Source organism: Haliaeetus albicilla, chromosome 2, assembly GCF_947461875.1.
Source record: "Haliaeetus albicilla chromosome 2, bHalAlb1.1, whole genome shotgun sequence".
NCBI classification, from domain to species: Eukaryota; Metazoa; Chordata; class Aves; order Accipitriformes; family Accipitridae; genus Haliaeetus; species Haliaeetus albicilla.
In genome coordinates, this window is record NC_091484.1 from 60,354,420 (window position 1) to 60,380,333 (window position 25,914).

The 25,914-nt window shown below is 37.3% G+C and overlaps 1 protein-coding gene across 1 annotated transcript in view; it reads right to left on the reverse strand.

Moving 5' to 3' along the window:
- The window catches only part of DNAJC1 (DnaJ heat shock protein family (Hsp40) member C1), a 114,436-nt gene that overhangs the window by 20,386 nt on the left and 68,136 nt on the right, over positions 1-25,914 (reverse strand). Inside the window, exon 8 of the mRNA XM_069776758.1 lies at positions 23,269-23,435. Coding sequence (XP_069632859.1) covers positions 23,269-23,435 — 167 coding nt within the window. The remainder of the gene's footprint in view (positions 1-23,268; positions 23,436-25,914) is intronic.

The window sequence follows — 25,914 nt, forward strand, 5'->3', positions numbered from 1 at the left end:
CCGGAGAATTTTTCTGTCATATTACTGCTCAAGCAAACTCATAAGATCACTCTGCAGTTCTTCAGTGTCTCTTCTCATCTTCACTATTCCAAATAATGCTACCATTGATAAATTCTCTCACCTCAAGGCTCATCTGAAAAAGCTATTTATTTCTACCCGCCATTTTCCCATCTTTTAACTAATTCTTTATCTGGGAAAATATCCTTCCTCTTATCCCATGACTGCTTTCTTTCCTTACAAGCCTTGTTAAACCCTTCTGGAAAAATCAAGCAGACTTTATCAATCAGATTACCTTCTCCCTGCATATTTGTTAATCCTTCTATGAAGCCCAGAAGGTTTAAGGCAGGACTTCCCTTTACAGAAGCAATATTCAGGACTCCATGCAGGTCATATTTACCTGGTTCACTAATTATATTCTTTATTTCAGTTTTTGGTAGTTTTCCCTAAAGAGATGTCAGATATACAGGCCTGTAAAGGTCCCTGAATTCCACTGACAACTTAATAAATAAATAGAATGACACGTTTGCCATTTCAGTCCTCAGGCACCCATGAAAATAAACAGTTAATCAAATTATTTAATCCTTAAATTTCCTTTGAACTCTTGGTTGCATATCCTCTGCTCCCAGTAACTTAATCTTCAACAATATATTACATAGGTCTAAAAGAACATTAGAGATTAATTTTAGAATTTTTTGAAGCAACTACATGTAAATATGAAGATACAACTAATTATCTTCACTTATAACATAAGCTTGTCAAGACAAAAATGATTATGGATAGGTTGTTGTCTATAGTATTCCTCACACAGGAATGCCTTCAGTATTAAAAGCATTAAAATGTTAAACAATTTATATAATGTAAGTAGACAACAGCTCTTGGAGAAGGGTGAGAACCTAAGAACAGAAGCATGAAGTTTCATCTGCCTCAGGATGAGGTCTTCTACCACATGCAGCAGCAAATGTTTCAGGACAGAGAGATTCTTTCCCTCCCAGCTGCCCCCAACCTGAATTAGGGATTTCCTAAGTGTGAAGTTGAATCCATCCATTTCTGTTATAAAGCCAATGATGAAGTTGTCCACCCTCCTCATCCCATTTTTGCTCTTAATCAACATTATAAGCTGGCTTTCTACACACATGCAATTTCTCACTTCTCACCATACCCTGCTACCTTTCCATTTCTCTGTCCAATATAGTTTTGCCCTGCTCTACAGCTCTATACATAATATAGGAGGGAGAAAACAACAACAACAACAAAAAACCAAAAAACCCAAACCAACAACAAACACCAACACTACCAGTAAGCAGTGTGGTTTCTTTAATTTCTAAACACACAGTTGAAGACAATTTTTATGCAGTAGGAGAGTCCATAGGAAAAGACAGGAGACCTCAGGAGAGATTTTTCTGTAACTTGGCTGTTTCAGAATGGGGATTTCACAGACATTTCAACTAGTACTGCCCTGAATAATTCTGCATGACCCCTTGCAATTAACCACACTATAGAGCATTTCCAGTACTGAACAGATACTTGCAGACAGACATGAAACTCCTCTAGTGACATTTTGCAATAACAAAAACGTATCTGTTTTCTGTTCTTTAACTAAACATTAAAGATCCTCCCTTTCATCTTATCATTACTTTGTCTCTCTAAGAAGTCTTCCTGACAGAACATGTCAAAAGCTTTATAAAATCCAAGTACATTGTAAAGCTCTAATAATAAGGCATAACTTTTCTTTAAATTCGCACTGACTTTTTACTACTATTTTAAAATTTGCACATCTAATACTATCATTCATTTCATAATTTCAAGAAATTACCCAGTATGGAATTCATGCTAACCAGTCCATACTTCCTAGAATCCTCAATGAAGCTCAAAAATTGGTATCCTATTTCCATCTCTCATTTCAAGGCTCATTTAAGTAATTGCTAAAATATTAACAGCAATATTAAATGGATTTAATATTAGAGTTCTTTTTAAGTCAACTAATGGTGAAGACCATTGTTCCAAGCAATTTTTTATTTATCAACTTCAGATGAATGCTTCAATCTAAAACACTCACTCCCTCCCCATTTGTCTTCAATACATGATGTCAAAAATTCCCTAAACTCCTTTGTAGTAAACATGGGTGAAAAGGACTTTTAACCCTAGCATCTTCTTGAAACTGCTTTATATTTTGATCATCCACTACTTTAACAAAATCCTTGGCAGTGTTCCTTCATCTATTTTCTTTAGAAAAAAGTAATAATTAGTAATAATTTTTTGGTCTTGGGCTTATCTTGTTTTGGATTTGCATTTGACTTGCAAATCTTATGCTCTTTTGCATAAGCCTTTCCCTTTCTGAAGCTTTTTCCCCCCAATTAAGCAGCTATCTTCACTTTTTAGCCTGAGACATGAATAGCTTAATTCCAGTAAAATGGGTATATTTTAGATTCTTCCACTGGCTACCATATTGACTATTCACAATTTTTGACAAAATTTTTTTACAACTTCAAGCAGTCTGTCAACCCATCCTAACTGCATATTAATAGATGATTTTCAAACATTAAAAAATAAAAATTTAAGTTTACTTTGAGAGTTTAAGCATATTAGAAACCAAAATGCAAGTACGTTCTGTAACTGCGTAACATCAATGTAACAGCTTCCCCAGGTTCTAGGGAAAGCAAAACCAGTTGCCATCTATTCAGAAACATCAACTAAAATCTGTATTTACAAGTACATTTCACAGCTAATGCAGGTCAAAAAGGAATTATTATTCAGCTTTCTCATTCCTAAGCTGTGCTTCTATATGTGCCTATATATATATCTATCTATGTATCTATATATATTGCTTACTTAACCTCAGCAGGAAGCCTGAGTGAATAATAGATTCTCCCACCACCACCTTCGGCAGTATTACATGGTGCTGCCAGGCTATTCCTAGACTTACAATAAGCCATACCTTAACACTGAAAAATTTGTGTTCTAGCAGACAGACAAAAAGCAGGGGAGGATGTTGAGAAGTAAATATAAATCAAGTTAAGAACCAGCTACATGAAGCAGTAAGACAATTTTTTTAAGTTATGACAATATTCAGAAAGTTGCAGACACTCGAATAACAGTAGTAATCGGTCATCTGACAGAAAAGGTGGCAAACAGTGACTTAAAAATGAAGCACTGCATGAGACATATGCTCACAAGATGATTGCTATTATACTAGATTCATTCGAACGTCTCTGCCTTTCACTTCTAGCTATTGGCCTTTCTGTGTCTTCCTCCCAGACTGAGCAACCCTTTAATAACAAGTATTTTCTCCCATGAAGGCACCTGCTAAGTTAAAAGGTCACTCTCCAAGTATCAGTAGATATAATTTCCAACCTTGAGTAATTTCTACAGATTTTCTCTGTGTCTATTTTCCACCTTTTTTCATGTAAATCCCCAAATTACACAAAGCCATTCAGAGCTGATCTTTTCCCCCCCTTTCCTACTCATTATTTATTCCTACTTCGAGAATTCAGAGCCATGAAAATGCTCCAGTTCTTCATAAAGAATCTGTAGAAGAAAGCAATGCTGAGGAGTAATTTTCAGGTTTTGCAGAACAAGAACACCTCAAAAAACATCTCTAAATTACTTTAATAAAAATATTTTCTTGTCAATAGAGCTGAAATTGCTCTAAACTAATAACTTGTTAATGACTAGTCATTGATATGAACAATCATCTGGTTAAAGCTACATCACCTGGAAAAACAGGGGAGGTAAAGAGAATGAAAACACTTCAGTATTTTATTTAAAAAAATCTTTAGAAATAGGACAGGAAAAGTGAGAATTTTTAGTCAGGTGTCTGTGGGCAAGATTTTGGTAGCAGGGGTGGCCTCTCTGGAAGGAGGTGAGGGGCTGCCCTGTGTTGGACACAGCCAGCTCCAGCTGGCTCCAGCAGACCCACTGCAGGACACAGCTGAGCCCATCAGCCAAGCTGGTGGCACTTCTAGGGAAACATATTTAAGAAAGGGCAAAAGGCTGCACAGCAGCGTGAGGGATGAGGGCAAGTGTGAGAAAGAGCCCTGCAGACACCAAGGTCAGAGAAGGAGGGGGAGAAGGTGCTCCAGGCACTGGAGCAGAGATTCCCTGGTAGCCTGCAGAAGAGACCATGCTGGAGCAGATATCCCCAGTGCAGTCTGTGGAGGACCCCACACTAGAGCAGGTCTATCCTGAAGGACTGCAGCCTGTGGAGGTCCCACACTAGAGCAGGGAAAAGCATGAGAAGGAAGGAACGGCAGTGAGGAACTGTTACAGTCTGACCAAACACCCCATCCCTCATCCCCTCCGCACCACTGGGACCAGGGAGGAGGGAGAGGAACTAGGAAAGAAGGTGTAAAGTTAAGCCTTCAACTTCAAGGGGAGTGGGATGAAGGTGTTTTAGAGGTTTTGTCTTTGTTTCTTACCATCCAGCTCTATTTTAACTAGCGATAAATGAATTTTCCCCAAGTCAAGTCTGTTTTGTCTGTGACAGTAATTGATTACTTGACCTCCATGCCTTTACCTTGACCTATGAGCTTTTTCACCTTATTTTCTCCTCCAGTCCTGTTGAGGAGAGAGTGAGTGAGCAGCTGGGTGGGCACCTGGCAGCCAGCCACAGTAAACCCACCAAAGAATTATGAAATAACAAATTACAACATCCTTGTTTGTTTTTACGAGGGGTTTGGGGGAAGAATTCTTCGGTGATCTCTCTTCAAAACTACAGGAGTAGAAGATTACCAGCAGCTACGATTGCTGTTGTGAGTTACAACAGCACAAATAGCAGATTTAAAGTAAAACTCTGCTAGTAATACAGTAGTCTGCAAATCTACCTCCACAAGAAATAAATTAAAAAAATGTTCTCTATTGGGTAAACAAAACAAATCGGTTGGATTTCCTACACTAACCAATGATAATTTTAGGTAAAAGTTATTGACTTCTAATCAAAAGTTACTCCCTCAGTGATTTAGGCATTTGTGAATAAATTTATTCACATTTTTTCTTTTTTTGACTAGCTTATAAAAAAAGAAAATCTTCCATGGATGTCTACATTCTAAAGATGTTATTGTCACCTCTTTTAAATGGCAGCATGTATTGATTGCCTTCACGGAAATACTGAAGCCCTTTCATGATCATGAATTTTGAAGAGATCACAGATAAAAATGACAATTCCATAAAACACAGATAAAATGAGCATATATGAAAAGGACACAAAACTGAGAACTAAGTTATTAGAGTGCAAATGTCCTCATTTAAAGTTACAGAATAATTACTCCTTACACAGTCCTCAAATAGTATCAGAAGCCTAAGCTAACTAATGAACTTCCTACCCCTGGCTTTCTTTAATGAGAGGTGTTTTGAAGAATCATTTCTATTTCAGTTTTCCTTGATCAGGAAAGACATAACTTCTATTTGATGAATAAGATGTTTCTCTCAGAATACTTTCTTTTAGTCAATGAAAACTGACATTACCCTTGCACTCTTTTAGAATGCAGGTAAAGTCAATGAGTAAATGCATACCACTTAACAGTACAGAATCACAGAATGGTTGAGGTTGGAAGGGACCTCTGGAGGTCATCTGGTCCAACACTTTGCTCAAGCAGGGCCACTTACAGCCAGCTGCTGAGGACCATGACCAGACGGCTTTTGAATATGTATCTCCAAGGAGGGATACTCCACAACCTCGGTGGGCAACCTGAGCCAGTGCTCAGTCACTTTCACAGTAAAAAAGTGTTTCCTGATGTTCAGAGGGACACTCTCATTTGTGCCTATTCTTACATGCTGAATCACGTTCTTGTATCCTGAATCACAAAGTCCTGTTAAAACAGTTAAATTTGCGTGAAGGTATAAGTAATTTATAGGTTAGGAAATCATTAACAAAGATAAAAGATTTTTCAAAATTACACCACTTAAAATTCTACGTGGCGTGAGGGGGGGGGGCGGGGAAAGGTATCTATCAAAGTCAGGGTAGAAATGCATCCAAAATCCCATAACTCCTCCATGCAGTCACAAGATATACACAGAGGAACAGCCTCCTATAATCTGCTGTTGCACTTCTAGCAAATTTGAGTTTTCAGAGCTATGAGGGATGACATTTCAGGAGCTACAGTTTTCCTAGTACATCTCTCAGTACATACTCAACACGTAATTTGTTGCCATCCTTCTACTGCTAGCCCACTCACATCAAACTTTGAAAATCTCAGGAGAAAAGAGTATATTTTCTCTTACATTATACTCTTCCTCTTTTCTTAGGCAGATCCACCAGTCATGTTGACACTGCTGTATGGAAGATACTGAGTTATGAGAAAGACTGTTCTGCAATGACTTCTCCAGCAATGGTCTAATTAAATGATACTAAGAACCCTTCTTGGTAGCAAAGCTGCTGTGTCCTCAACAAAATGAAGTTCAAGGCACAGGTCACTGCAATACCTGAACTTCTTTAACAGGAGGAAACACAACTAGTTATCTTAAGGTTCATTCCAGCCCTAAAATACAAATTTTCACAGAACAGGATTGGACACCAGAAAAAAACCCCGGTATTTTAACATTCTGTTTCTTGGCAAAGATTCGCATATCTAAGAACTTTATGAATCTGCTAATACAAATAGGATGGCATTAAATAAAGTGCATGATCCTTTCCATTTATACATAAGCTAGAACCTTATCAACTGGAAGTGACATAAAAAGAGCCAGGTTTACTGGCAGAAGGATGACTATAAACTTCCAGTGTTATTCAGAGATCAAAAAAGCAGAAGATACTACCAAATGGATGAAATAATATGCTTCCAGAGACACAGAGGATCTAGCTTTAGAAATACAAAACCAAACAAACATGCTTTTTAGGCCAGGTTTTGTTCTGTATAATCCAGAATGGTTTTCTGATCCTGTTCACACCCCTACACCCAGTTACATGAACGTAACAGACTAACACATCACAGAAGTGGAACATGAGCACTCAGGTGTTAATTTACCATAAGTTTAGGCTGGAAGTTAGAGAATGTTTCTGAGTGATTTTCATTATGCTAAAAAGACCTGGAGGGACTTGGGTTCAGAGGGGAAGAGAAAAAAATCCATTCTAATATGGAGTTTGTTCCATAGCAAATTCCCTCTAGTATTGACATAAAAATACGTTATTTGCAATGCATCAATTCAAATACCATTTTCTTTTGGAAAAAAAAGGAGCTAAAGCCCAAAAGTAGTAACAAGCATCTGTCTCTAGCAATACACACCTGAAAAAGGCCACTGCTCTGCAATTAATGTTTTCACACTTCAGGTTCTACCAGGCTCTGATTCTAGACATAATACAAAGCTTTCTTTAACCTATAGCCATTAACAGGACCAAATATGTTTCAAGTACCTACCTACACTACCATAAAGCAATCTGAATATTCCTCCTATGAAGTAGATAATTTTCAAAAACATGAGAAATAATTCAAATTATGACATATTTTTACGGCTTTTGAAATTAAATTGTCCCATCATATTTACACAAAACCCAGCTAATTTTGTCTTTTTCTGTTTGTTATTACAGCAAACCATGGGGGGAAAAAAGGTTATTTCTTGCTGCATTCTCAAAATAAAATCTACTTTTCCATCATGCAAGCCAGAGGAAAAATGTCACAATTAAATGGTTCACAAATATAACACTAAAATTACTATTTAAGTTAATGTAATTGAACAGAAATTAAAATGTAGTTTTTAATTGCATATTACAACTTAAATGGTAGCACTTAGCAGAAAGTGTTAACTCATTTATTTTTTAATTGTTAGCTGCTTCACAGCAATTGTTTTAATGCAGAAAAAAGTGAGAAGCTCTTCAGTAAATTTGATTGTAGGACACTCAGGCATGCAGATCAAATAAACTATAGGTTGAATAGGTAATTAGGTTTGGCCTGTGATACATTAACGTGGAGACAAATTCCCAAAGAAAGAGAATAAACGTTTTTCGTTTAATTCTCTCTCAAAACACCACTCTATTTGGATTTTTAAATGCAGTTTGAAAAGTATTTCCATTTGATAGAGAACATGAAATTGCAAATCTTCTAGAGTACATAGGTCAATGGATTCTTCAGGAAAAGAATTTTATAACTTCCATAAACTTCAGTAAATAAGCGCATAGGGTGGTAAGTTCTCAACAGACTACAGGTGGCAACTTTTTTCATAATTACTTGATACATTAAAAATCTTTGGGCATGCTGCTAAATTCACCAGAGAAGATGAGCCCAAAGGCATGCAGATACATTAAAGCATATGATTAGTCTTTATTAGTAAGGAGTGTTTTTCCTTGCAAGGTTATTATTTGTCTCATGAAATACTAAGCAGACTAAGCAAGTGTCAAATATTTAACAGCATTGGGCTGTTATAGATTGGACTGTATACTCTTCTTTAATCCACTTCAGTATGACATGGCACGTTACAGGTATTTTGAAAACATTAACATATGGTATTAAAAAACATTCAATACACTAAACCATCCTCAGTCTCACAGATTGTGTCATCACGAACAAGATATTACTACACAGCTAATCCTGATGACTGACTGCTCTGCACTGCTGTCCTCTTCTGTCCTTTGTCCAGCTTTTCTGTCTTGCTTCCTGGCATTATAAGATAGAGATCTTATCTCAATAACTTTTGGATTTATTTATTTTTTTAACCTTGGTCTGTTGCTGGCAACCTCTTTCTTCTACCTTCATTCACCTTGAATAGCTTATCCAAAATTAGTTGGGTTTTTTTGTCCCTTGCCTTCCTTCATAATATAGTTTCAACTGTTTCCATCATAAGTATTTCAACACCACAGTTAATGTCTAAATAACATTCTTCCTTCCACATCAAATGCAACTAAATTCTTTCACTGGCAGTGCTATCTTGTTCTGCCAGTAATCAGTAATTCCCTAAAACAGCCTGGATATTCTAATCTTAATTTTTAACTCAAATGCAGGAGGTACTCTGTATTCCCAAAATGCACAAACATACTGCACAATTACAGAGCAATTATCTCCACCAGAGGTATTCAAATATTTTTTTCTATACCAAGTATGGCTCATCAAGTTAGGTCTACCAGTATGTTAAAACCCAAAGGAAAAATCCAGCACCCTTCTCCAAATGGACAAGATGCCCAAAGATGATAAAGTTCTGCTAATCAGAATACCAAAACCAGGAAATTTGGTTTCAATATACAAGTTCTTTTTGGTAGACAACAAAAATAGAGAACGGTATCTAGCCTACAACCTAACAGATGTTTTGACATGGCTCAAGGCAGGTATGAATTTTGGCTATGAAGGGGGAAAAAGAAAAGAAAAATAATCTACTGTCCCACCAGAATATGCCTGCAACAGAAACAATATGCATTTAGGACCCTAAATGGGCTACCTGGAAAATATCATGTACATGGCCCATGCCAAACTAAATTTTCAGTTCTGTTTTCCAACAGTCCAAGTTGTCATGTAATAACACGTTAGGGGTGGAGGAAATCTGGTAAGTTTTCATGAATTCATAAACACAGATCTGTGACGGCAACCTCAAGCAATTGCACTTCCAAAAGAAACCCAAATTTTAAAATTGTTAATTATCATGAAATAGTATATGTGTAATTAGAAATAAGGGCAATACTACTTAAACTGCTTAACATATAAACATTGAATCTGCCTGTCAAATTCCCAAATATAACCACAAAGTCTGGGCTAATTAAAAATCAAAGTTAGCCTTTGCTTTTCTTGTATGTACAGCTTTTCCTTCCCATAATTTGTGGCCACTTGAAAACGTACCATTAATGTCAGTTTCATTCTTCCTGCACTCACGTTCTCATTACTGGGCAAATCTTCCAAACAAGGACAATAACGAAAAAGCCCAAGACAGCGACATATTGCTGATACTGGTAGACATCCAGTCAAGACCAGCATAGTTACCTCCCCCCCCCCACACACACACACACTAGAAGTTACTAACTTACTACCCAGATTCTCTGTTGACATTATTTTCTTTATGGAGCTGTTGCAATCCAGATTTCTGGTGTGAATTACCTAGTAACAATTGAAGTATTTTGGTTTTTTGCATTCACATGTGTGTGTTTTAACAAAATAACGAATCCAGACACACAGTTTATCTCATGATTAAAAAAAGAATGAGTAGGAGAACTTTGGATGGTCAGAATGGTAATGTTCCCTAAAGAGGTCTATGTAAAAAATCTGATGCTATAAAATAGATCAAAACTGCTACTTTTTTAAGTAAATGCATGCTGTAAAGGCATGCTTACTTTGTGAAAGTCCAAGGGCTGCAGCAAAACACAGGATTTCCTTTCACAGAACAGTACTCAATTGCAAATAACAGGAGAACCTCCACTCCTTCACAATTTACATCTCAAGGATAGTCACCATATTTAAGAAATTCTGCCTTTTGGAAATTACAGGACATGCCATCACCGATATGACAAACAAACCTCAACTGCAATGCACCATTCCTCATATTGTGCCATCATTAAGAGTGCTCTCCTCTTCTGCAGGTTTGGTTAAGTAATACAATATCCAGTAGCATTTTATAAAGAATGGTTCAGTCTAAATAATTTGCATCCCAATTTAAAGTGTACTTATGTGATGGGTTGACTCTGGCTGGATGCCAGGTGCCCACCAAAGCAACTCTACTACTACCCTCCTCAGCTGGACAGGGGAGAGAAAATCTAACGAAAGACTCCGTGGGTCAAGACAAGGAGAGGGAGATTACTCACTGGCTACCATCACAGGCAGAACAGACTCGACTTGGGGAAAATTAATTTATTACCAATCAAATCAGAGTAGGGTAATGAGAAATAAAACCAAATCTTAAAACTCCTTCTCCTGACCCCCACCCTTCTTCCTGGGCACAGCTTCACTCCTGAATTCTCTACCTACCCACCCCCAGCGGCACAGGGGGACGGGGAATGGGGGTTATGGTCAGTTCATCACAAGTTCTCTGCCACTCCTTCTTCCTCAGGGGCAGGACTCCTCACACTCTTCTCCTGCTCCAGCATGGGGTCCCTCCCACGGGAGACAGTTCTCGAACTTCTCCAACATGGGGCCTTCCCACAGGCTGCAGTTCTTCATGAACTGCTCCAGCATGGGTCCACTCCACAGGGTGCAGTCCCTCAGGCACAGACTGCTCCAGCGTGGGTCCCCTGCAAGGTCTCAAGTCCTGCCAGCAAACCTGCTCCAGCATGGGCTCCTCTCTCCACCTGGCCACAGGTCCTGCCCAGAGCCTGCTCCAGCACAGGCTTCCCACAAGGTCACAGCCTCCTTTAGGCATCCACCTGCTCCAGCGTGGGGTCCTCCCCAGGCCGCAGGTGGATATCTGCTCCACCGTGGACCTCCGTGGGCACAGGGGGACAGCCTGCCTCACCATGGTCTTCCCCACCATGGGCTGCAGGGGAATCTCTGCTCTGGTGCCTGGAGCACCTTCTCCCCCTCCTTCTTCACTGACCTGGGTGTCTGCAGGGTTGGTTCTCGCACATGTTCTCACTCCTTTCTCTGGCTGCAGTTGCACAGTTTTCTTTTTCCCCTTCTCAAGTATGTTATCCCAGAGGTGCTACCACTGTCACTGATGGGCTCGGCCTTGGCCAGCAGCAGGTCTGTCTTGGAGCGGGCTGGCATTGGCTCTATTGGACACAGGGGAAGCTTCTTGCAGCTTCTCACAGAAGCCACCCCTATAGGCCCCCAGCTACCAAAACCTTGCCACACAAACCCAATACAAGTTACCTTCAAGTATGGACACAATCTTCATTTAAATGGAACGCAGTTGCATGTTTAAGTGTGCTGAACTGAGGATTCGAAGACTAAAGGCGAGTTTTTCAAGACTGCATCCTGCCTGTCAAAAACTATACAGAAAATGGCTAATAACTAGATTGAGATTCTCTGAAAATTCTTAAGTGGCAAAATGCTTATATCAGTAGTATTAAATCATTCCTTGGCAAGGCAGGGTTACATATTTATCTTTACTGGGAAAAGAGAAGCCAAACATCTCTCACATTGTTCAGTTTATTTTTAGTTGCTGAAGTTTACCCTAGATTACAATTTCTGTGCAATTTCTATAAATAAATTTGACCAAACTCCACTATAGTCATGGCCTCAGGAAGGAAAGGAAAGCAGCAGCACTGCACATTGTGAAAGAAGACAAGGTGCTGAATCTAACCAGATTTTAATTGGTTTGTCTGGAAAATAAGATATAGAAACATCAATATTTATTTACATGTACAAATTAAAACTATTTATTTGAAGCTAACTTCATTCTCCAATTTAAAAATAGCTAAACTCATACCAAGAAAAGTAACTAACTGTTTTGCAGCAGTCCAGACTTCAAATTTACATTGAAAAGACGAAAAGAGCAGCAGTGAACTGCACTACAGAAGCTGGTGGCATAAACTGCAAATACTTTCTGTGAAAATCCCATTTCAGGGTCATTTATCATCCTTGCCTCTCATTTATTGGAAAAATTCCAAGGATACACTGTGTCAACACTGGACTGCTCCCTCTCCCTTCTGTTGGGTGGGCAGGAGAAAGTGGGGCAAGGTCACAGTGACTAACCAGCTTTCACACCTTCCTCCAGCTTCTACCCCTTCTATGTGCAACTACAGTCTCTTCCTTCTGCTTCTCTACTCTTCATTTTGTAGTTGAGACAGGAGTAACTTTGTTTTGGGAGGTGACAGGGAGGGAGCACTGCCAAGGAAAATCAGGATTTCCACCACTCCCTAACCCCAACTGGGCTAAATCAGAGCAGTCACATTGGATGTTTTCCTACATCTCTCCCAGGCTGAGAGGAAGACAAAAACAGTGCAATGAAGACAAATATTTACAAAGGCACTGCACAGCTTCTTGCAAATTTCTGTAAAATGGGTATCAGCTTCAGGATGAAAGAGACACTGCCAATGACAAGAGTCAGATTTTCAACGGTTGACTGGGAAAGATTGAGTTCCTGTTTCTCCTCACAGGTACAAGGTTTCTCTTATATCAACTACCATGTCTTTCTGTGATAGACAACTATCATGTCAATCTCAGAAATGAAACAGGACTCAAGACCTGAGATAAATTAAGAAGTCCAAGATGAGTTATGGAAGTTAATGTAACAGAAGCCATACAGCCTAGTTTGGACCCAGGCAGGTATCTAAACAGAGGTTATAGTGATGCCCAGTGCAGACACAGAACTGCATTTTAAAAACCCTATGTGTTTGTCCACACAGATTAACACTTTGCACAATTAACTTGAATTCTTGGGTAGTTTTCAACTGACAGACTCAAAAAACTGAGGACTACATACAGAAAACACACACATAAAAGCAGTCAGACTGACTTATAGCAGCAAGTCACATCAATCACTTCTGGAATACAGATTCAGTTGAAAAACTACTGAAAGCTAGAATTTGACACCACAGCATCTATAGCATGGTGTTGAAATCAGTGTATTATTCTTCTTGTCTGTACAAGACAAGAACCTATGCTACTATATTTAATTAGACAGAAAGTTTAAAAAGTCAATCAAGATCAGGAAATATCAGGCAAATTTCAGCTGTATGGCCTTAATTCAATACATATGCATGGCTGATTTTTTTTTACTTTTTTTTAAACTAGTGTATAAGTGTTTATATAACATATTGTTACTATCTTTAGGAAATGTCCTTAGGAAAATATATATTTTGGCTGTTTCCTTTGCAATCTAGACTGAATTTTGGTTGTGCAGTGAAACATACTGTTTCCAAAAAACTTTTTCCCTGGCTGTCATATCAAATCATTTCTCTGGATCATTTAGATGCTTTTTAATATTCTCCTTAAAGGCTCATAGCATGACTTTCCTGCTTGCATAGATTACAACACCTCTCCACCCAAACTAGTTCTAGCCAGCCTGAGCATGGCACATTTGGGAGCAGAATATTATTGAATTACATGTTCTATAAATACACCATTACTTTCTGTAAATACAAGAATAAATAAAGAAAGAAAGTTGCCTATGCTTTGTTAACCTATCCAACCTAACTAATAGGTTGAAGAGAGAAAGGCAGAAAAGGAAACACAAATTGCACATTCTTACATAGCAGTTGTTCAGTTAGTGTTTATTCACAGTCTTTTTATATTCCTGACCTATTTTAGGCAAAACTCCATAACTCTTGGTTCAATGCTTACTACTTCTGGCATTTGTCCCAGTCATAACAACTATCTTCTCTGAATCCATTGCTAGGAGAATTTATTTTCTTCACTTTTTATTTACAAATACAATTTGTTCTTTGATGTATATCTGCCATAACACTGAAAACACCAACTTGAGATGCTAGTCGAAGAATATATCATCATCATCCTATAACTTTATTCTTCCTTAAGAAAAGCTGAGGATTAAAACCATTGCATGTTTAACACTGCAGATGAAATCAGATTTCTGACCCTAATGATTTGATATTCACAGCTCAAAAGCAGAGAGGTCTTACTCTAGATTTAAAGATGTGGGTCATCCTCTCCAAGGAAAACTCAATAATTAAAAATAGTATTTTTTTAAAAGTCACATTTCTTCTCTCCTTAAAGCTATTCAGGTCCAAAGTTAAGTCCACAGAGGCTTAAATATTTAAGACAGAAGACTGAAAAGAAGGTAATTGTCTGCATTTAAGGAAAGATGATTCAGAGTACCTATACGTATTGTTTCTAAACAAAATAAAAAAATACACCAATTGGCTAGAAATATGCTAAATACACTAATTTTCTAGAAATAGGCTGCTCTAGTTCAACAGCCACATAAAGAAACAAAAAGATTAGCCATAAAACCAACAAAAACATTGGCTGTTAAGTATTATACTTGAAAAATTCAAAGGTTTTCTACTTTTCTTTTGTTCATTAGGCTGACTGACTTGGTGACTAGCAAAGAGGAAGAGAAGGAGGAATAGAATCACTAATATATATGTATGGGACAAAAAAATTACACAAACATTTTAGAATAATCAAGGTGCCTGTACTGTTTTGGTAAATCAAGTCCTGTTCCCTACTTCACAAACACAGTATGTAACAAAAGGGTGCCTTCTCCACACTGTCCCAACTGTTATCATCAATATTTTATCAATATCATTCTGTCACACAAAACAAACATGTATATATTGCTCTGTACCTGTTCACTGACCTCAGGCAGGAGCCCTAGTATGTTATATAGGTAGACTTAAACACCTATTTTAAAATGTATATAGGAAAAAAGTAGCTTTTTCATTAATACTAATAACTAATGTAAATATGACAACTGTAGGAGTTACCTATTGGACATAAACTGTAGAGTTATTTTAAAATGCAAAACGTAATATTCTAGTCAGGCTGAGTCCATAACATTTGTAGTGACACAAAGCATAATAAACCACAGGAAAGCCTGGAGTCTTCTGACTTAACACTTTCAGTACCACCCTAATACAGAGGTTTGGGTGCTTTTGCCTTTTTTTTTTTTTAAATGAAGTGTCTTTTCAGTGACACTACATTGCTGAAGAGTTTGGTAATAGAATACTGAGATTTTCACCTCAGGGTTACTAAATTCAATATGGCCCAGATCAATAGTGACTCCAAGTCATCACTATTTGATGAGAGTTTGGAGCTCAGGTTAAAATGTATTATGAGCTTAGACTAGCTCCTAGTGAATAGCTTCATAACTGACACTAACAGGTATGGTTGCCGGCAGTCTCAATATAGAGCCTTAAATTCAATGGGCACACAGAATGATTTACTTTCTCGACCTATAGCAATCCCTCTGGGTCAGGGTCGAGGCACACTAGCAGGACACCATGAAGAACCTCAGACTGCTAGTTGCTTACTTGTACCTATCCCAGGAATAAAAGAGATTTAGGATACAGACACACTTTTCAGATATCATATTTGTTTCACTGCTTAGAAAGAGAAAATTAAAGTTATTTCAAAACTAGATGACCTCAGGTAGCACACTGTTTCAGTTTTAGAATAACCCTTCCCCTTAAAGACCAATTTATTAAAACATCTGGTTTGCACAGCACCTTAATCCTGCTAAGATACAAACTGCTTGCTTAAGGAATTAACATTTTTTAAAAGCCTGGAAACTGTATTCAGGTAATCCGTCATATGACGTCTGATTAGAACAAGCACCATGTTATTTGCTACTAAAGAAAAAGCATACTCAGATTTCAAAGCAGCACAGATGTGGAAAGATTCAAGGCAGAAGAGAGCAGGTGGCAGGCTAGCTGGCAATTACAAAATGTGCAAGATTATAAGATGAATAAGATTTAATTGTCAAAACTATACTTTTTAAACTAACAAAATAATAATTTAGCATTTGTATAGCATTTTGTCTTTTAATGTTATAAAGCAGAGACACCTCTTTGGTACATTTACATTTGGTATTTTATATTGTTGTTCCACAGCCAACTTTTAAATAAAACGTTCATGATTAAAAAGCTCACTTGGTTATCAATATCCTATCTATGAAACACAGTGCTTTGATGGCCCAGGCTGAGAAAAATAAAAACACAAACTGCATTTTAACCAGAAAAGAGTTCAGTACAAGATGACCACAGCCTACAGTTCAACAATTGGAAAAAAATAGTAGCTACAGTTTCCAGCATCTACCAATAAATTGCATAAAAACAATGCTTACGTATACTTTAGTTTCACAGTATTTTTATTAATCCTAATTTAAAAGTAAAAAGTAATGTAGCAAATGCAGGAGATCCACATTATCTAAGCCTCCCAAGCTCTGTGCACAGAAATAGTTTTTACTAGTCCTGCTTTAGTAAAATCAAGCCAGGTGCTCCCACAATATCAAAAACACCCAAATGCCAAGAAGTGCTGCAGGATAACATGAAAAACGAAAATAATGAGAAACATTATTTTCTATCCATACATCTGGTCCAGCTGGAAGGGATCAGGCACTGTCTTTCTCCACCTTTATCTCCCCTTTACAGAGCAAGCAAATATCAAAAGGTCAAAAGTATTCACCCCTCATTGAGGTAGAACGTGGAACTCTATCTTCAGAGATGAATGAGTCAAATAATGATATGGAATGAAGAGGAGATTCCAGTGGGAGAAGATGAGGAATCTGTAAACCAAAAGGAATTATAATCCTGCTCCCACTGAAGACAACGATAAATCTCCCATTGATTTCTCAAGGGCCAAGATTTTCATGCAACAACAACATTATTCACATAAACATATGAACTCTCATGAAAACAACGTGTGTTACAAATCATGTAAAATCAAACCAGAACAAATAATATGAGAGAAATCCCACTGGGAGAGAAATTACTTGGCAATGATTCATCAATAGAATGGTTCCAGAAATGGTAAATATATATACTTGCATGAATATTTCTAGAAAGGACAGAACAAGATCAGATATAACAAAACATGTCCTCTAATAAGTTGCTCTTTTTTCTTCCCGCTCCTCATAATAGGTTGCTCAACAGTAAAGGGTTAAATGGCTACAAAGTAATGCTATAGCGGCTTAACAACATATGCAGGCCACAAAATAATGCAACCTAGAAGGAAGCCCATGGTAACATTTCCTCTAGATTTCCCTTAATTCCTAGCAAGCATACACGGAACACTTTTTCCAGTCAATTTTTGGTGACAGATAAAAGAAAAGAAAAAAAATCAGAAGCTCAAGCAAAATAAATAAAGCTACTTCTCTCCTCTTAACAACCTGAAAGAAGATCTAATCTGGAAGTACAAATATTCAAACAAAACATTCATACAAACAAAAATAATTTTAGAAATAAACTTTTTCAGTACTTGCTTTGAAGAGCTTTGTTATCAGCATGAGAATGAGCTTTTAGTAATTCCTCTCAGCTTCGTAATCATGCAGTTTGCATGTATAGTGTAAACACTGCTATATGAATATGCAATTTAGTGCTAGATAAGTATATTATTTTCTATATAGAAAAAAACCCTCAAGAGTCTCATTACTTCATTTCCATGCTCTCAAATACAATTGACTCTGCTCACACTATTTTCAAGAGATGGAGTTTAAGAACAGGATAGATGGTCAAAGGAAGGTTTCATAAATGGTCTAGGTAACATGCTCTAGTTAGGCATTTCCCCCTACATGTGTTCCCAAATCTCAATTTAAACATCCTGGCTGCAAACTAAATTCAATATTTCTTTCTCTCCAAATTTATGAAAGGTAGTAAGTAATGATAAATGATTATCATTTTACCTAAAACAGACTAGAATGGACTGGAAAAAACCATGCACCCAGTTATTCCCCAACTGCTTCCCTCTTCTGGTCTAAAGCACCACCTATTTAACCTTTCCTCATAAATATGATTTTCTAAATTTCTTTTTATTGCTGGTCTAGTCTTCCTGTTAATTTTTCTTTCTTTCTGAAAAGTCCAATGATCAAAACTATACAAAAAGTCCTAAAGGTGGATGGATCACTGCTGCAGAGAAATGCAGAAAGATTACCTCTCAGTTCTGTAATACTGAATATTATCTGAATATCTCCAAATAGCTCACTTTCTTTTAATATTCAGTTTTAAGTAAAGAGTAACAACATAGCAAGACAAGCCCCTTAGGGACATAAACTTAGTGTGTTCTCAAACTAAGACAGAAGAATAACTACACTATAAGCACATTTTCAGCCAGCTATGTAACCTCATGAAAAATCAGAAAACACTCCTTTTTCTACATTCCTTGGTAGATCATTTTACCTTGCCTAAGAAGGAAATGGTTTTCTCTATAGCCTGTTCCTTATCTACTTCAATACTTAAACCCTACGGAAACAGTAATCAACAGTACATTAACATGTTCTATATCATATTCAGACACCAGACATGAAAAACCCAAATGTTTCTAAGCAACTATCAATTAAAATTAGTAGACCAATCCAAAACACACACTGGTACTCCAAATTGCATTTTATATTATTTTCCATGTACCTCTACATTGCTGCTATTTCATTTTGAACTGACAGTTAGATCACTTAATAGGGTGACAGTTGCATATTTTTTTTTCCTTCTTAAAAAGAACAATGTCTGCTCTTCAGTAAGGATGATACTTTAAATGAATTCTGGGGTGAGGACTAGCCTACAAAGTCTTCTGAATTTGAGATTAAAACTTTACCTCCCCATTAGAAATGGTAGGTCTCACTTCCAAGCAATTTTCATTAACCTTTACTTTGAAGATCATCTTCAATAAACACCGAAGCAAATTATTAATTTTATTTGAAGGCCAACCATACCCTGGGCTGCATCAAAGAAGCAGGGCCAGGAGGTCAAGGGAGGTGATTCTCTATTCTGCTCTGGTGAGACCCCACCTGAGCACTGTGTCCAGCTCTGGAACCCTCAGCACAGGGAAGACATGGACCTGTTGGGGTGCGTCCAGAGGAGGGCCACAAAAGTGATCAGAGGGATGGAACACCTCTCCTGTGAGGAAAGGCTGAGAGAGTTGGGGCTGTTCAGCCTGGAGAAAAGGCGGCTCTAGGGAGACCTTAAAGCAGGCTTCCAGTACCTAAAGGGGGCTTATAAGAAAGATGGGACAAACTTTGTAGCAGAGCCTGTTGCAACAGGACAAGGGGTAATGGTTTTAAACTACAAGAGGGTAGATTTAGACTAGATATAAGGAAGAAATTTTTCACGAGGGTGGTGAAACACTGGAACAGGTTGCCTAGAGAGGTGGTAGATGCCCCATCCCTGGAAACATTCAAGGTCAGGTTGGACCTCTGAGCAATCTGATCTAGTTGAAGATGTCCCTGCTCATGGCAGGGGTATTGGACTAGATGACCTTTAAAGGTTCCTTCCAACCCAAACTACTCTATGATTCTATTTCAAAGCTATTCCCAGATCATGATTAATCTTAATTCCAGCCTCTCTGCCCAATTCTTCTTGACCAATTTCTTTACATCAACATTTATCTTCTTCTTCTATTATTTTACAATATCCAACAGCTTAACTTCTTCCAAGTTGCACTTTATTCTTACGCCTCCTGACTTACCAGACATATTGAAAAGATCAGCAAAAACTTACATCTTTCTAGGCTAGCAAACAAAAGTTTTTTTGGTTTTTTTTTGTTTGTTTGTTTGTTTTTTGAAACCCAGGACACTAGCCTCTGAAACCACCAAATTTAAACACATCAAACCCTTGACAGAAACACAAATATCCTTTTTTCTTTACAAAATACAGAATTCCAGTTATCATCAATAATTAGTAATATTTATTTTATGAAGAAAATTGTCGTTTTATTTTTCCGCTGTGCCAAAGCCACACACTTGCTCTACAAATAAAATGTAGAGTATGTAACCTTAATGAAACAATGGCGAGTCAGATACTTCTGAAAGCCATTGTCTTCTCCATGTTGGCAAATCTACTTTACATAGCTATTTAGTCTATGATAACGTTACTTCCTAGATTAATATCTGTAAGAAAAAATATCCAGATTCCTGTTGCAGATGGAACAATAAAAATCTGAATTTTTCTTTTATACAGCTTTGATGCATCTAAATTCATAACCTTAGACTTCCAAATCCACTCTTTCAAAGAGCGCAAATGTACTCTTCCCAGCTGGAAGAAACGTTAGTAAACAGACTAATAAGGACTGTAGCCCATGAGCCATTACACCAGCGTTCAAAAAAACCAAAACAAAACCTCCTACCAAAATGAAAGGGACCAGAGTATTCAAATATCATCATGTAGTAGAAAAAAAAACCCCAATCACAGGGACTGACTTCAACCTAACAATATAATCTATATTTTTATCAAACTGGACACTCTAGCACTTCCAAAACACTAGACCACGGATTAGTGGGACCTCCTAAAGTACAAATGTCAACAGTGCAAAGCAGTTCATGAACAATATGAAATGAATTGTAAACATCTACACTCAGGATACCAACATCAGGGACAGCAACTCCACTTCCTTATTTCTGGATGGACGACATAGTAACATACTACTTTATCAAGCTACTTTGATCTTTCCACACAGATAACTGCTCTCAAGCCTGGTTGGCTGTACACGGTCCACATCCCTGAGCTATCATGAAAGAAAAGAAAAAAAAAAGCTAACAAGCTTTCTCATGAGTGAAGCATGACAATCCCAAGAAAAAGCCTGATGGCAAAATGATTTACGAAAGAGTAACTTTTGCCTAAGACAAGCGGAACTGAGAGGTGAATGTTACACACCGCTTTATTGCATGTCCATGCAAGAAGCAGAAGAGGGAGGTAGAAGAGGAATGCTGTCCCAGTTCACATCTATGATGTGAAAATACATCTTTCTAAAATAGAAAATGTATTGAATGACAGTTAAGAACAATTCACTTGTGGTACAAACATTTTCCCAGTGATCTTATTACAAATCTATGACACAGACTTTCTCATATTGACGTACAAATAGCTCCTACAAGCTACTACAGCCAGTAACATATATTCTCCGTTTCTTTGTACAGTTTATGAATCTGTTTCTCTCCACTACTGTATTAAATGTCAATGTTGCACTGTGGTAACATATTAGCTGTCAAGGAAAGGAAGCACACCTCATCACAGTTTGTTCAGGTCAAACACTTTATCCAGACAGTATCCCTGCAAATTGCCTGCTTGTCCCTAAAATGTTAACCCCATTTGTAACAGAATATAATTCAAAAAATAAACTCATGAATCAAAGGGATGAGATGCAATACTGACCCTCCAGGTGTAAGTGTAGAAAAACAAGTTACTTATCTTTTAATAACCGTTCTTTGATATGTTTTAGTTTCTGTGACTCCTGTTTCTGAAAGGATGCACCTACAACTTGTTCTCTTAGCAGTGTCTCTGCAGACACAACTTCTATATACTCTATGCAGGAGGTGCAAAATTATAGATGGAATAGGCCCATTTTTATTCAATTCCTTCATTTTCATGGAAATCCAAAGACAGACTTAATTTCCATCAGAGGCGAAAGTGAATTTAGGGATCCAGATAGCCAAGCACACAACCAACCCAATCTACTGTAAACAAACATACATCTTTTCTCCTTTAATCATTTGCCCACACAGCCTGGTAGACAAAGCTGGTTCACAGAGATGCAACTAACAGGAATGCATCCACAGGCACTTCTTGAGTTAAGGTAAACAAAGCAATGACTGTACTTTTAACTCCCAGGCAACTCATCTATAGAATTAAGGACCTGAGTTCTTACTTCCTCCAAGCGCGTGAAAATATGCTCCAGTGTTTATGGATTCAGAGTGTCCATCCCTTACACAGAAGTCAAAAGCTAAGCACATTTGCAGAATGAATTTGTTACCGAAAAATAAAAGTAAATATAATGCAGATGTACTAAATAATACAGAAAGATAAAAGTAACGGCAAGAGACAACTGACAACTGGGAAGTTGTGAAGCTTAGGAATCAAATAGCGGTAGATGATTAACAGGTTATGCAAAATTCAAATTGTTTTCATAAAAATTTTAGGTCTGGCTAAGAATGGAAGGGACTATTTTTCACAGGCTCGAAAACAACTAAGGCGTAAGCAAATCTGCAGTACAGAGCAATCAAACAAATGACAGCAAGAATTTCTTCCACTATTTTGACACTGAAGTCAATGTGTTGCCCTAACTCCACTCCAAACACAACATTCTTCTCATCTCAGTCTTCCAAGCAAGGCAGATTTTCAAGTCAGGAGACCGATTTATAACGTTTCTTGTGTCACCTGTGTATCTCATCTCTAAGATGAAAACTATACATTGTCAAGCCAGTACGTTTTAATAAAATTTACCAGAAGATAATTACACTAACTGCCACTAACAACTCTTATCTCTAAGTAGAAAGAGCCTTAACAATAGGCCTAAGTTGAATTCTTAGGACTTTTCCTTAAGTCAGACGAAATGCACAAGGTGCATAAGCAGTTCCATAATCAAAAGATACTACACGTGGATGTTAAGAAACAAAGGTTTCTTCTTTCTTTTGCCTTTGCTTTTTTTTTTTAAAATAAAGAAGAATCTATTCTTGCAAGCAAAATGTTATTAACTGCAATTAAGAGAAAGAACCAAGCCTCGTAAAACTTGACAGCATTATGTTCTATTAATTTTTAGTGAACAAGGATAGTATTTATATTAGAAACCATAGAGAGCTTTCATATATTTTAATCAACCACATCCTATTAGAACAACATTTCCAGTATCATTACACAAATTACATTGAACATTGATATAACCTTTTCCATTATGTCTCTGCCTGACTATTAATACTTCTCTACACTTCAATGCTATATGAATATTGTGGTGGTATACATGCAATATTCCATTTTCTTAAGAGGCAGGCAAATGAATCAACATTTAAAATATATAACAACATGAAAGATTTTGAACTTACCTTCTTTTTTTGTGTTCTGTTCCTGCCTCCCAACCAATCATCCATCTGTTCCTCAACCTCTTCAATTGAAGCTCCATGATCATACAATGGTATATACGCACTTGACTCCAGAACAGTGTATACAGGGAATTCTGATTTTGGTTTCTTGACTTTAAGCTTCTTCTCCTCTATACAAAAGCAAAAAAGAAGAAGTAGTAATGCTACTAATACTGCAGAGAAGTATAATTCAGAAGCAGGCTTAGCCCCTCAACTCTTAATGCCAGATTAAAATTTCTACTGAGGAAGGGGTTTTAATTTCTTTGTTAAAAAGAGAATTCAGAGTTTTGCATAATAATTTTATTTTTATGAAAATAAACAGCAATGCACCCACTTAACACCTCTGAACTTTGCCTTAAAGGGCCAAATGAGGAGTCCCTCAAAATCACAGTTAGCTCTGGTCACTGCTACACCACCTGGCAATTAAGATTAGTACAGGCAAAAGCATAAGGAGCTGTTAAAAAATTTCAAAAGTCCAGCTGGCTTCAAAGAAACTGGCAAAGGCAGAAAGGTGAGTTTTACACAGTTTTGTATTACTTTATGGTCAGCTGTGCTGAGTAAAAGCTTCTGAGTCAATAGATAGTTTGTCTGTCCTCAGATTTCTGTAACTACAAATAGCTCTGTTATAGCACTTATACATTCAGGAAGATTTAAATGTTGGCCCTAATTTCTCAAACTGATCACTGTTTTCTGTGCTCTCTGGCCTTCAAATGGTATTAAATGGGAGCAGCAAACTTAGGGGACAGGAGGGAGGGACAACAACAACAACCATCACCACCTAAACCCCAGCAACTGAAAACATATCTGCTATATAAGATGATCTCAAAAGATTTAAGATTAATTGAAAATTGCTAGAACTTTAGGAAAGACAAGAGGATGAGGATCAGAAAAAGAAACTTGAACACTTGGAAAGCATCCAGAAACCTCAGGTATGCCAAGTGGGACTCTCTTGGTTTTTCCTCATTGTTTTAAAAATATGCAGTACTCTCAATAACTGGATGCTCCTAAGGATGCTACTAAACCGAAAGAGCTGATCAATGGCTGGCTGCAGCCAAAAGAGGAAAGTAATACTCTGCCTCCACTTTTCTACTCTCCACTGTGTGCTTATGTGGGCCTCTCTCTTCTATTTGTGCTTCAACAGTCATCTACTCACTTAGCAAGCTAATTCAATTCACTAATCTAGTAGAAAATTACTCCTTTGCGCTCAAATGAAAAGAAAAAATCCAAGATGTTTAAGGGTGGTGGGCAAGGAAAAAGAGAACCACACTTCTCAGCAGCAGTGGGCCATTAGTTCAGCTTATCTGCCTTTGCAACCATGCCCCGATACTTTTCTGAGCATTGGAGGAGAAATGTCTGTTTTTCATGAAAACCTTCTTAAAAAAAATTCCTAAAGAGGACAGAAGGACTGTTCCCTACACACTCTGATGCAGAATTCCTTTTCCTAACAGTATGTGCAGAAACAGCACAGTGAAAAGACTCCACAGACTTGACAAACTCCTAGGAACTGAATATTTAAGAAAACAATAAATAGAGAATGAACAGTTTTGTGGCACCTTTCACAAGTCCAAGAAGAACAAGAAATTCATAGAGATCCTGAAAGTTAACAGAATGACTAATAATCTTTTAAACTTTTAAATGTACATTGTGCAGAGACCTGCTTTTGTGAAAAATCTCTGACTTTGCTTGTAACTGCCAAATTACTCTCAGTAAATGAAATATTAAGTAAAAGCTTGTATTTGGAATTTTTTTAGCAACCTTCTATAGGTATGCATAGTAAATGTATTGAAATTACATATACTCCCAAAAAACAAAACTAAAAGAAAGCCCAAAAGCGTTAATCAGCATTTCTCTCATTGTTCAGATGTTATTAAAGACAATAGTGGTGCAAAATTCTTTTTGTCCATTTCAAAAATTAATTTTTATAATCAAATCACACATATTAACCATTATCTCATTTTTGTCCAAAGTTGGCATACATAATAGCTTCTGGAGTCAGAGTTAAGATCTGCAAGGACAAGTAACAATGGCTTCACCAGCTATTTACTGCAAACACATACACTGGCAAAAATATTCTAGAAGTTACCTTAAATGACAATTTCCACTACTGTATTTCAATCCTGCAAAATAATCAAGCACAGTGAGTGTGTTCACTTGAAATTACTTAACAGTAGAGACATACCAAGACAGCTGGATTTCCCTGTATCTTGCACCCCATCAGCTACTGTTTACTAATTTTCCTTCTACAAATATGGAAATAATTAAAGCCTGAATGCATCTAACATTTAAAAATGAAAAGCCTAGCCTGCAAATAGGTCATCTAGGCTCTTCCTGTAGTTTTAGGAGCAATTCTGTAAGAGTATTTTCAGAAGACACTGCACCCCACTTTAAAATGTGGTATCAAATGAGGTACCATATCAAAATGAGGTATCTAGGCTTTCTTCAGGCAGTTAAGTGAGAGGAAGACCTAACATAGATAACATACCTGGCTGTTTGCTGACTATCAAAGGAATGAGAGATCCCACCTAGAGAAGATGGCTGTACAACCTCAAACAAGCACTCAACCAGGATTAAAAAAACCCCTTCTCTCTACTGTCTCCTGTGCATATAGAA